Source organism: Hippopotamus amphibius, chromosome 3 (assembly GCF_030028045.1).
Source record: "Hippopotamus amphibius kiboko isolate mHipAmp2 chromosome 3, mHipAmp2.hap2, whole genome shotgun sequence".
NCBI classification, from domain to species: domain Eukaryota; kingdom Metazoa; phylum Chordata; class Mammalia; order Artiodactyla; family Hippopotamidae; genus Hippopotamus; species Hippopotamus amphibius.
In genome coordinates, this window is record NC_080188.1 from 181,877,739 (window position 1) to 181,890,196 (window position 12,458).

Genomic DNA, 12,458 nt, shown 5'->3' on the forward strand with positions numbered 1-12,458 from the left:
GGAAGTAGGGGCCATGACAAGGTGAAGAAGCAGTGGGGACAGAGCCCCACACTTCCTGCTGTGGTCTCTGTTGCTATGAATGGAGGCAGTGATGACATCAGTACATAAACATCTTCTGGACGTGCAGGGAAGACGTCCTCCTCTGAGCACCCCTGCATGGTCCCACTCCTGGAGGGTCCATATAAGACAGCGGGGCACAAAATGCACCCAGTTCACTATGATGGTGAGCAATTGATTTGACAAGCGGAGGGTTAATGTGATATGGTCTTCGGTCCTCCAACTAGCATTTCCAAAATCTCAAATATTGACTTACTACTTTCTTGAGCAAGTTTAGATGACCTTAAACCACTGGAAATTTATTTCAGAAAGTTTCATATCAGAACTTGCTGGAGAGCCGAAGCGGTGTCCCTCCGCCCGGCCGAGGGCACTCCTTTTCGTGTCCTTCCACCGCTCCCGGGAGGCGTCCGAGCGGCTCACCGGGGGCGGCGACGCGTCTGCGGCGCAGAGGCGAGGCTCCGGGGCCATGAGGTAATGGTAATCCAGGATTTAAAGGACGGAGCCGATCTGTACCATCTTCTGGAATGTCTGCCAAGGAGCTCTGTGAAAGCGATGACCTAGCAACCAGTTTGGTTCTTGATCCCTATCTAGGTTTTCAGACACACAAAATGAACCCTAGCGCCTTTCCTTCGAGGAGCTCAAGGCATTTTTCAAAATCTGACAGTTTTTCTCACAACAACCCTGTGAGATTTCGGCCTATTAAAGGAAGACAAGAAGAACTAAAGGAAGTAATTGAACGTTTCAAGAAAGATGAGCACTTGGAGAAAGCCTTCAAGTGTCTGACTTCAGGGGAATGGGCACGGCACTATTTTCTCAACAAGAACAAAACGCAGGAGAAATTATTCAAGGAACATGTATTTATTTACTTGCGAATGTTTGCAACTGACAGCGGAGTTGAAATATTGCCTTGTAATAGATACTCGTCGGAACAAAATGGAGCCAAAATAGTTGCAACGAAAGAGTGGAAACGAAATGACAAAATAGAATTACTGGTGGGTTGTATTGCCGAACTTTCAGAAACTGAGGAGAACATGCTACTTAGACATGGAGAAAACGACTTCAGTGTCATGTATTCCACACGGAAAAACTGTGCTCAGCTCTGGCTTGGTCCTGCTGCGTTTATAAACCATGATTGCAGACCTAACTGTAAGTTTGTGTCAACTGGTCGAGACACAGCATGTGTGAAGGCTCTAAGAGATATTGAACCTGGAGAAGAAATTTCGTGTTATTATGGAGATGGGTTTTTTGGAGAAAATAATGAGTTCTGCGAGTGTTACACTTGTGAAAGGTGTACAGCACAGCGATTCAGTTATACGTGTGTGTGTGCGCGTGCGCTCTTCTTCAGATGAGCACGCCTGGATTTGCTGAGCCCATTTTATGTGCTTTGTGCTGCGCTGGGTGCTTTACTCGGTCCTCCTGGGAGAGAACTGGCAGTGTTGCCACACCGCATGTGCAGAAGCCCACGTCAGCCTGACCTCAGAGCCCTCGCTTTCTCCACTGCACCTGCTTTCGCACATGGGAGCAAAGACAGGCGGCGGTGCTACTTCTCCCACTTTGAACACCCAGCCACCAGCCGGCTGGCCTCAGGAGAAAGGCTGATTTCCCCAGAGCCCGCGTTTTCCTTCTTTCTGGGTAGCCAGAGGTATCCCCTGTGTCGCGAGAGAGCAGAGGCATGGAGTCGCAGTATGACCCCAGCTGTTTCTCTCCCAACTCTGGGGTCTTTGCCACAAAGCGAGGGCAGAAAGCCTATTCCTGATGCTGCTGAGTTTTTGCCGCTTTTACAGGGAGGGGGTGGGAGTGCTGGGGGATAAAATGTATCTTTTTCTAAACTAAAAAAAATGGTTCAAACATTGGTTAAATCTTAGACCAGTCCACAAAAAGACCCTTTAATCCATGAAGTAGTTTAATTACAGTTGAGTAATGCTTTAAAACCACTTTCTAGAGACAACACAGTGTAGCAGTGACGTGCCTGAGAGCTGGGGTCAGACTCTCTGAGTTGGAATCCTGTGGCTCTGCATTCCACTAGCTGTGTGATCTTGGACAACTTAGCTGCTTCTGTGCCTTAATTACCCCATCTGTAAAATGGGGATGACATTAGAAGCTATCTCATAGGGTTTCTGTGAGGATTAAATATATCTCACAAAAAGTATTTAAAACAGCACACAGTTAATATTCAAGTGTTAGCTGTATGCTTGTTTTGTGGTTTCTGGTTATTTTCCCATTAGAACATAAGGCCTGTGAAGGCAGAGGTTTTTTGTCTTTTTCACTTCCTGCCATTTCCCAGCATCCAGAGCAGTACCTGACATATAGTTGATGCTTGGTGAATATGTGGTGAATGAATGAATGGAGCAAATGATCTGCTACATATGTTTTCGGAGGCTGTCCTGAAAAAATGTAACCACACACACAGGATTCCAAACCAACCCTGAAACAGCTCTTTCACTAGTTCGGGACCATGTATGTCGTAGTTCTCGTCCTTCAGACTGTTTCTCACTGGCCAGAGGGGCTACCTCTGTCTACTCCACAGGGTTAGTGTGAGGAATAAGTAGAAGCATGTGCACGTCCTTTCTAAATGGAAAGGCCTCATACAGAGCTGTAGGCATGGCTGTTGTCAGACTGTTTGGGGAGTTTGATTTAAAGGTTGGCTGGGAATATTCTTGAAATTCTCAGGAACACCAAATTGTTCCTGCCTTTCCAGAAGTTAGGCGAGAGGATGAGACCAGAACAACTCATTCAGTTATTCACCATATGGTAACTGAATAGTTAGTTACTTTCTGGCAGGCCTGGCAGGCAGGGTGAACAGGACTAGCACATGGCCAGCTGTGAGGGTAGTGTCATGAAGGGACCCACGCAGTGTGCTAGCTGCTGAAGGGTGAAAAGAGGTGGCCCAGTGAAGAAAGGAGAGCAGACAGCGTGTTTACAAAGGCGCTGACATTGTGGGTACCATGTCCAGGATACATTTGATGCGCACTTCTGAGCAATAACCGTCCTAACAAAATAGTAATTGTAATACTTTCATGAGTAAGTACTGCGAATTTCACTCTAGAAAATTTGAGGAATAAAATCTAATGAAGGACCAAATTATTTTAAAGCTGATATGAAAGTATGTCTGATGGTAGCCAGGAAGAAATTTCTAAAGTATAGTTAGTTAGGGGCAGTTTGCCTTATAGATATTAAAAATTACTGTGAAACAGTTGTGATCAAAACTTGATGATATTGGCCTAGATACGGACAATTAGATAAGAGGACATGAACCGAGTCCTGAAATAGAACCGAGTGTGTATGAGGTCTTAATAGCACGTTTGGGGAAGTGGTGATTTCTTTAATACATGATGGTGATATAATGCCTTGTGTGTCTGGAAGAAAACCAAGCTCAACTCCCATCTCACACCATATACAAGATAAATTCCAGGTGGATTGAAATTTTAAATTGAAGTACACAATGTAAAATGATTAGAAAAAAAATTAGGAGAATGTATATGTCTAACCTTGGGGTAGTGGAAATCGTCTAAAAGAAGTTAAGACAAGAAATGGTGAATATGAAAATTTTTGAAAAGCTGAGAGCAAAAGTCAGATAAATGATAAACTGAAGGGGAAAAAAAGTACACATATGGGAGTTAATATCCCAAGGACTAAAAACTCGTATAAGCTTATAAAGAAAAGACAGACTGAAAAAAAAAAGGAAAAGAAAAGACAGACTGCCACTAGAGAAAAGAGAGGTAAGGAGGATGCTACACAGAAAATGATGGCCATAAACAAGGAAAATAAAACAGTAACTAGGTAATCGTTTTTACTGTCAAATTGGCAAAATTTAGAAGTACACTCTTTGCTGCTGGTGAGGATGTGGAGAAACAGGCACTTACCCAATGTTAGTAGGGCTATAAATTGCTATAACCTTTTGGGAAAGTAATCTGGCAATATTTGTTCAAAATAATCACACCCTTTTGTCTATAAGGCAGTCGATCCCGTATAGAAGAATCTGTGCTATAGAAATAGGAGCGCTAGTCAGTAAGAATTGGGGGTTTCAAGAGCAATGTAGCAGCAGTGTTCATGGTGGCAAGCAAAACCCAAAAAGCCTACAAGTTTCAGTCATCATCAGTGGGTAGTGCTTGAATAGATTATGGAATGTTTAGTCTGTATAAAAGGTACAGCTTTCAAAACACATTCAGTTCAGATATACTTATGCATGATATAATGATGAGAAAGCAAGCTGGCTGCTGAGTAAAATGTATGGTATTATCCTGTTTGGGTTTTGTTTGCTTAAAAAAAAAAAAAAAACTTACTGTATTCACCTTTTCTCCCAGATTACTGTGATGGTCAACATAAATTCTCAATACTAAGTTTATAGTTTTTTTTTTTTTTAATGAGATGAGTAATTAAGCAAAAATTGTTTGGAATGAATTTCTTTTACATGAGTCTGTCTTTGCTCCTAAATTTTCAGAAATAAAATTTTCCTTCATGTAATTTCTTCCAATATATCTGGTGCTTTATGTAATGATCCTAATTATTTTCAGTATAAATATAATAGACTTTAGAGTATTATTAGTGTAGATTCTATCAGTTTTAGGATGAGATTTATTAGGATAGTATTTATTAAGATAGTATTTGTTTTCCACTTAAAAGCTTTTAAAATATCTGAGGAAGGGAGGGAGGGAGGAAAGGAGAAAGAGAGAGAGAGAGATGGAGAGAGAGAATTTCTCTTTTCCATTGCCTCAACTTTATTTTCCACCACTTACTAAGTATGATGTCTCAGTGGTGCCATTTAAACTCTCTGAGGTTTGGATTTTCATCTGTAAATTTCTTTGATATCCTTTCAGGGTGATTGTGAGGCTTCAATTAAATAATATCTAAAAAAATTCTTCATAAAGTCTATATAATTAAATTGTATAAAGAATTACAATTACTAATAAGTGCTTAGTAAGTTAGTTATACATACAATGGAATGAAGTCATCTAGTTGGACAATTAAGGTTTAATCCTGGTCTTTGGAGAATCACATAGCGCTTTAATGTGATAGATGATAAGAGCTTTATATATCCCAGTAGGACATTCATTTATGTATTTGATATTTGCCTATGTTTTAAAAAATGCTCAAAACATAGGACCTCTGGAAGCAAAGTGCTATACCACCACCCTCTTCAAGCTTATAAGGAAAACGCAGACATATGGAACCATCACACAAAGTTAAACATCAAAAATGCCATGAGGGAAGGGTGTGGATGTTTTGGGTGAGGATCAGGGCCAGCAAAGTCCTTCCAGTTGGGAAGAGCAGAAAATGGAATTGTCCAGCAATGCTTTGTGAAGGACGTTTGCCTGCAAGCTGATGGTCTTGGTACGATGTGTGGGTGCAGGAGCTGAAGAGTGAAAAGGGGATGTGATGAGTAGAGAACGGTGCTCTAGGAGAAATGAACTCTGTGAGCCAAGACATGAAGGTGGAAACATTCTAGACTGCTCTTTCTCAGAGTAAGATCTGGGGGTTTCCTGATTTGTGGAGTAATGAACAATCTGCATATTCCTTAATGGGTTCTTATGGGAAAAAGGGATGATGTGCAAGCTCATAGATGTTCATTTTTATGACTAAGGGCAGATTACCACTGACTGAATAAATGAATGACTAAAGATGACTAACATTTGGTGTATATACACCAAAATTTGTAAGCTACTAGAATTTCCCTAAGTCTATTGTTCTGTCCTACTGAGGAGTCTGAGTGCCAGGAACAAGTTTCTGCTGTCTTTGTAGAAACCCAGGAGGCACCACCCCACCCCTGCTGCCATCACCACCCCTCAGTTTTCTCCAGAAGTAAAATAATTATTTGTGCATCTTAGGTGTTGCCTTAAATTGATTATGGCTTTCGATATTTGCTCTTTTATTATGAATTCTTTTAAAATTTCCTCTCGTTTTATTTTTTGACTCGTATGTAGAATTGCTGGGCTTTTACCATTTTGATAACTTAAGTTTTTTTCTATATATCTAATCACCAACTTCTTTTCTTCTGGACAAAAGGAACAGGTGATATAGAAGGGGCTATGTGTCCTTGTCTTGATATAATATATCACTCCCATCCTGTGTATAGCAATTCTTCTACCATTTCGTCCTGTTGCCTTTGCTTAAATCTTATTATTTTTCTGGAAGGAAGCTGATGTGAAGATAAAAGCTGATTCTCTAGACCAGGAGCTGGCTAATTGTGACCCTTAGGTCAAATCCAGCCTGATGCATGTTTTTGTAAATAATTTTTTCTTGGTACACAGATATGCCCATTCATTTATAGTTGATCAAGGCTGTTTTTGCACTGCAATGGCAGAGTTGAGTAGTTGCACCAAAGTCCCAGAAATCTTAAAATTTTACTCTTTGTCCCTTTGCAGAAAACACCTTTTGACCCGTACTCTAGACTTTGTAATAAAACTATTTCCCAAATGAAAATCCAATAGCTCATTTGTGGGTAAAATGGAATATGGGCATTTCTAAGAGGTCAGTTGGAACAGGTTGTAGTACTCATTGAATGATTCCTTCAAAATTCAGAGTAAACTGACCACTTTAGACTGTTCTACGTATTCTTCTTTCATCCTCAGAGGGCACAATTAAATCTTTGTTGGTGAAAGAGCACTACCCAATATGAAAATGATTACTGGATGAATATTAGTAAAATGTACCAGTATAAAATTAGTAATCCTTTGATTTTTCAGGGGTTTCCCATTCTTTCTAAAATCCTCCTTTATTTACTTTGTTTTGAGTCATCCTCTAAATTTAACTCATCCTGAAATTCCCCCTGCCTTTCTTCTGGCATCCCCCTCCTCTTCCTTTTCCTCATCATCTGTCATCTTCTGTTTTGTCACGCATACACTCATGACAGAACTCATATGTCTTCTAGTACAATAGGTTCTCTAGATGTTTTTTGATGGCCTTGAGATTGAAACTTTGGGGTTAGGGCCCAAGACTGAATTTAGCCACAGAATATTATGTAATCAATATAAGTCTGGCATAAGCATTGTGTACTCCCAATAGCAAAAATATCTTAAATGCAACAACCTTGTGAAATAGCTACCTAAGACTTCAGGACATTGTATGGCTTCCTCAAATGCTTGTAAGTGGCAGAACTGGCTGTGAATGGAGCTGACCCCATGCTTTCCCCCAAGATTCTTAGGAAGGGTCCTCAATATGTTCACATATGTTCTAATTTTCTTGGAACGATGTCACCACCTTTCACCCTGAAATACATTATAGGCCACTGGATCGAATAGCTGAAAAGCTATTTTGTATTCATACCATTTAACTCTGACAATTCTGTAGCTGGATTGACTAAATGACCCAAATAGTTCAAAAACTGGCCTTAATTCTTTATTTTAAAATTATTACTAAAAGGTTACACTCTGTTCATCAAAAATTGTGAAATATTTCAGATTGTATTGGGAGGTATTTCTGCTTTATTGGCCATGTCAAATGGCTAAGCAAATTGTTTACTTCTCACTTGAATTTTTATTTAAAAATCCAAATTTCACAACCAGTCTAGATTTCCCAAAGTAGAATACTTGATGTATTTCTAAATGGAATCTAAATGGAATCTAAATGGAATCTACTTTTTAATTTAGAAGTACTTGATGTATTTCTAAATTAAAAGAACTAACCCGCAAGAATCAAAATGTCAGAATACATTTAGATTACTCTGGCTTTTTGAGAAAGTATACTACATCTACTTAGATGAAATCCCACATTATAATTAACTCCTAAAGCTTCGAAACCCAGAATTTAAAGCATTTTTTTTTTTCTGTAGTTAGGAAAAAAAAAAAGATGCCACAGTAAGGAAAAATACATGGTTCTAATTATTGTGCTTTATTTTTCTTTCCTGAGATGTGTTTTTCCATAATATTTCAATATTTCTCTTGCAGGTGGTCAGCAATTTTCTTAACAATTGGCAAACCTACTCATACAAAGGCAACATTGCCAAATTATAAGGCAAGTTGCTGGAGGAGAAAAATTAGGCTATGGGTAGGTTACTCATGGGATTTGCAAAATCATCAACCTTTGAACTGCTCTGAACTAAACTGCAGATTACAATTTTTAGGGGAGTGGGTGGGTGATTTCTACTTTCTAAGAACAGCTTCCAACTCCAGTTTAGGAGCATATGGAAATCGAGAATATCCTTGATTTTGTAATAGAACTCTTGTCTTTGCTCAAGATTACGAAAAAGTAAAGGATGACGTCAAAATAGAGTGCTAATTATTAGGATAAATGTTTAAATTATAACCTGAGTTCACACTAGTTGGCAAATCCTTTATCTGGTGAAATTAAATCTTGGTGTAATTCTGAATTTTCTGCATTTTAAAAGACATTTCTGAAGTCTTTGGGGGTAAGTTCATAGCTTAACTTCTTTGTTCATCAGGCCTTTGCCCAAAGTCTCCCCGCTCAGATCCGTGATCCTCTCCCTGCTGAACATGAATCCCTGTGAACTCTGTCAAACCACTGTAGATGATAAAGGATGAGGAAGTGAAGATGGTGGTCCCTCTGCTCAGCAAGAAACTAGCCCTGTGGTTCTGGCACCAGTTTTGAGCCTATCAGGTAAGGCTCATGGGGACTGGGCATAGCAATTAAGAGCTCCGACTACCACTTTGTAGGTTTTGGGAAGTTAGCTGTACACATATTTTCTTCTAGAGCCTCCCTACCTATACAGCTGAGGCAGGACACTGAAGGTCATTTGCCTATTTGTCCCTTCACCTGCCATTGATGTAGTAGCACCTATGCAGAAGCTGGAATTCCATAGCCACAGCTTAAGTGCAGGGACCACTGTCCAGCCTCAGACAGAAAACATCCATAAACACCCTCTTGGTTCAGCTAATAATGTATAAGATAATGTAGTAGAAACTAAAGCGTGTGTGTGTGTGTGTGTGTGTTTGGGATGAGGACTCAGAAACCCAAGAGGAATCAGAGCATGGGCCAACTCTGGTCTCCTAATAGTGTAGGCCCAGTCATGAGTATTCTTTTCTCCTAACACTCAAGAAGAGGAGATATTAAGGCAGGAACACTCACTGAGCGATGAATGCCTGGATCTGGTGAGGCTGGCCACTCAAGATAGCTACTCTCCTGCTCTTCCTCTTAAATTCTGAGAACTAACTCCCAATCTCTGGGGCAGGGATTCCAAGGATGAAGAGACATGGCTGGAGATTTGGTTGGGAAGTAGATGGATTTTCTGCCAATCTTAAGATCCTCAGACAATTGGAAAATAGTTTGGTAGTTTCTTACAAAACTAAAGATACTCTTACCAGATGATCGAGCAGTTGCTCTCCTTGGTATTTACCGAAATGAGTTGAAAACTTATGTTTACATAAAAACCTGCACCTGGATGTTTATAGAAGCTTTATTCATAATTGCCCAAACCTGGAAGCAATGACAATATCCTTTGGTAGGTGAGTGGATAAAGTACAGTACATCCTGACAATGGAATATTATTCAGCACTAAACATAAATGAGCTATCAAGCCATGAAAAGACATAGAGGAATCTTAAGTGCATATGACTAAGTGAAAGAAAATCTGAAAAGTCTACAAACTATTTAATTCCAACTACCTTCTGGAAAGGGCAAAACTATGAAGTCAGTAAAAGGATCAGTGGATCAGTGGGGGAGAAAGGGATGAATTGGGGGAGCACAGAAGATTTTTAGGTCAATGAAACCACTCTGTATAATATTATAATGATGGATATATATCATTATACATTTGTCAAAACCCATAGAATGTACTACAGCAAGAGAGAAACTTACTGTAAATTATGGACTTTGCTTGATTATGGTGTGTCAATGTAGGTTCATTGATTATAACAAATGTATGGTACAGAGTTTGGTTTGTGATGTTGATAGCGGGTAGGCAGTGTATATGTGGGGTATGGACTATATGGGAAATCTCTGTACCCTTTTGCTCAACTTTGCAGTGAATCTAAAACTGCTTTTAAAAATAAAGCATATTTAAAAAAAATTCTCAAACAGTCTTTAAGCAAAGGCTGGGCCAGTGCCCCTAGGATGGGCTGGAGTCACTGCTGGGATAGGGAGGTTTGGGTTCTCACAGGGCCTAAAAAGCCTGAGGCCCAAACTTGATATTTGGTCAAGACTAGGGGCTTTGCCTGTGGGAATTTCCCTCTTTTTATCTTTTATTCGTGAGACAGAATTGCCCAGTTCTGGATAAAGACCCAGGTCCATCTTCTCAATGGGAGAGATTGGTATGAGAAGTCTGTACTCTTGGCTGAAACAGATAGAACAAGCAGAGAATGTAGCGGGATCACTGTTTTGGTGATTTTAATTTGTAGCTTGCTCCTGTTGCTTTCTTTTCTGATTCCCAGTAGGTAGCCTGGCATTTTGAATTCTCACAACCCCAAGAATTTGTGTCAGGGAGAATGCAGGAGTTGATGAAGTCAGGGTTCTAATTGTTTTGTCAATTGCAATTACTTAATGAAAACTGTTGTGTCCTGGGTAGAAGGGAAGTCAGGGGAGAGCATCCAAGAGACAGTGGCAAGTGGTGATTCCTGATACTGGGAAGGGGGCAAAGGTCATGACATCTTTGGTATTCTCTGGTACTCCATGGCAGTTCCTGGGTGCAAGAAAATGACCATACAGCATGCCTTGAAGACTGCACTTTGGTTCATGATCACACATGATCCCTTATTCCCTTATTCCCCATGTGGGACTGAGGCAGCAGAGCTACCAACAGAAGAGTCCAGGCAGGACTGGACCAAGAACTCACATTAGCAGTGACCGGGGAGGGGTGTTTAAAACTCTAGGACCTTTATCAGACCCAATAATAGCTGAGATTGAATTGATTCAGAATCAGATTTACATTAATTTAGAGAAAATAGGCACATCATTGAGAGTACATTAGAAGTTCTTTTTGCAATTTCTTTCCTTAAAACGGCAGCCCTCAAAAACCTCCGTTTCAAAAGATGGTCATTGCTACATGCGCATAACTAGTAGACCCATTCCCTAGTTTGTCCAAGAAAAGAAACACCAAAGACTGGGTCTTCATAGCTTGCAATTAAGAGAACTGCTTGCAACTTTAACATGAAGTTTTCTTTCAAGCTTCTATTTTTCCCATCAAAGTTTCAAAATTTTAGGCTACTGGTTCAACCCAATAATGATGATATTAATAGTCACTGTGGCTATGCTACTAAGGCCAGTGTCTCATGAAACACAAACAGTAGAAGAGACAAATCTCCCATGTAGAAGAATCCCCAATAATTTATGTGACTACATTGCCCTTAAGGAGGGGGAACATAATTCCTTATCCTTTAAGTGTGTACTGCATAGTGACTTCTTCTAAAAAGTATAGTTTGGAAAGGGGGAACAAGAGTACCTTGACAGTGGAGAAACTTGACAAGTGCTACCTCAACCAGGTGAGCTAAGTTAATATTAACAATGGTGACAAATCATGTTGATAATACCTACCCTTGGAATGATGTACTAAAGATAGCACTTTACCTCTGTCATCTTCCTCCTAAAAACCCATAACCCCAGTGTAATCATGGGAAAAACATCAGACAAATCCCAACTGGGGACATTCTACAAAATACCTGACCAGTACTCCTCAAAGCCGTCAAGGTCAAAAACATCAGGAAAGTATTGAGAAACTGTCACAGCCAAGAGGAGCGTAAGGAAACAGGATGACTAATTTGATGTGGTGTCCTGGGTAAGTCGTAGAACAGAAAAAGACTTTAGGTAAAAACTAAAGAAATCTTAATAAAACATAAACATCAGTTAATAATAATTTAGCACATTGGATAATTTAGCACGTTGGTTCGTTAGTTTGACAATGTACCATACTAATGTAAGATGTCTATCTATAGCAGGGGAAGCTGGTGCGGGATCTTTCTAACCTGTTTTCTCAACTTCTTTGTAAATCTAAACTATTCCCAGAAAAAGTGTATATTAGAAAAGAGCAGAATGAATCAGAGCCAATTTCACCAGTCAAAATGGGTTCACTTAATATTACACAAAAGTTGTAAAAGTTTTGAGAAGGATATTCAGATCATTTATTTCTATGGATAAATTAATACAATTTCTTTAGGTCAGAGAGCTCCAGCCCTCCAGAATGGGATTTTGTGGTGAGTAAGGATTTTATGCATTCCATATTTTATTTTTGATAGCACCATATAAAATTAGATTTAGGAGCTACTTTTGAATTGTTCTAGTGAACACTTCTTATTTTACAGAAAAGCACTTTTTTTACTTTTTATTTTTTTTATCAGCCTATCCTTATGAGAATACAGGGCTACACAGCTGGTAAACTGCAGAATTAAAACTAAAGTCAGGCCAGTCCTCTTCCATCACATCATGCTATCTATTTTCAAGGTACTGTTATGGTAATTTGGCAATTACTTAAACATTCTTTACGGTCTCAGGAAGATTCCAATCTATGCTTAATTATA

The 12,458-nt window shown here is 39.5% G+C and overlaps 1 protein-coding gene across 1 annotated transcript in view; it reads left to right on the top strand.

Annotated features, from left to right (window-relative positions):
* The first annotated feature begins 548 nt into the window (after nucleotides 1-548).
* The window catches only part of LOC130848861 (histone-lysine N-methyltransferase KMT5B-like), a 90,643-nt gene continuing 78,733 nt past the window's right edge, over nucleotides 549-12,458 (top strand). The window contains exon 1 of the mRNA XM_057727240.1: nucleotides 549-1,347. Within this exon, the coding sequence (XP_057583223.1) occupies nucleotides 582-1,347 (766 nt within the window). The 5' untranslated portion in view covers nucleotides 549-581. The remainder of the gene's footprint in view (nucleotides 1,348-12,458) is intronic.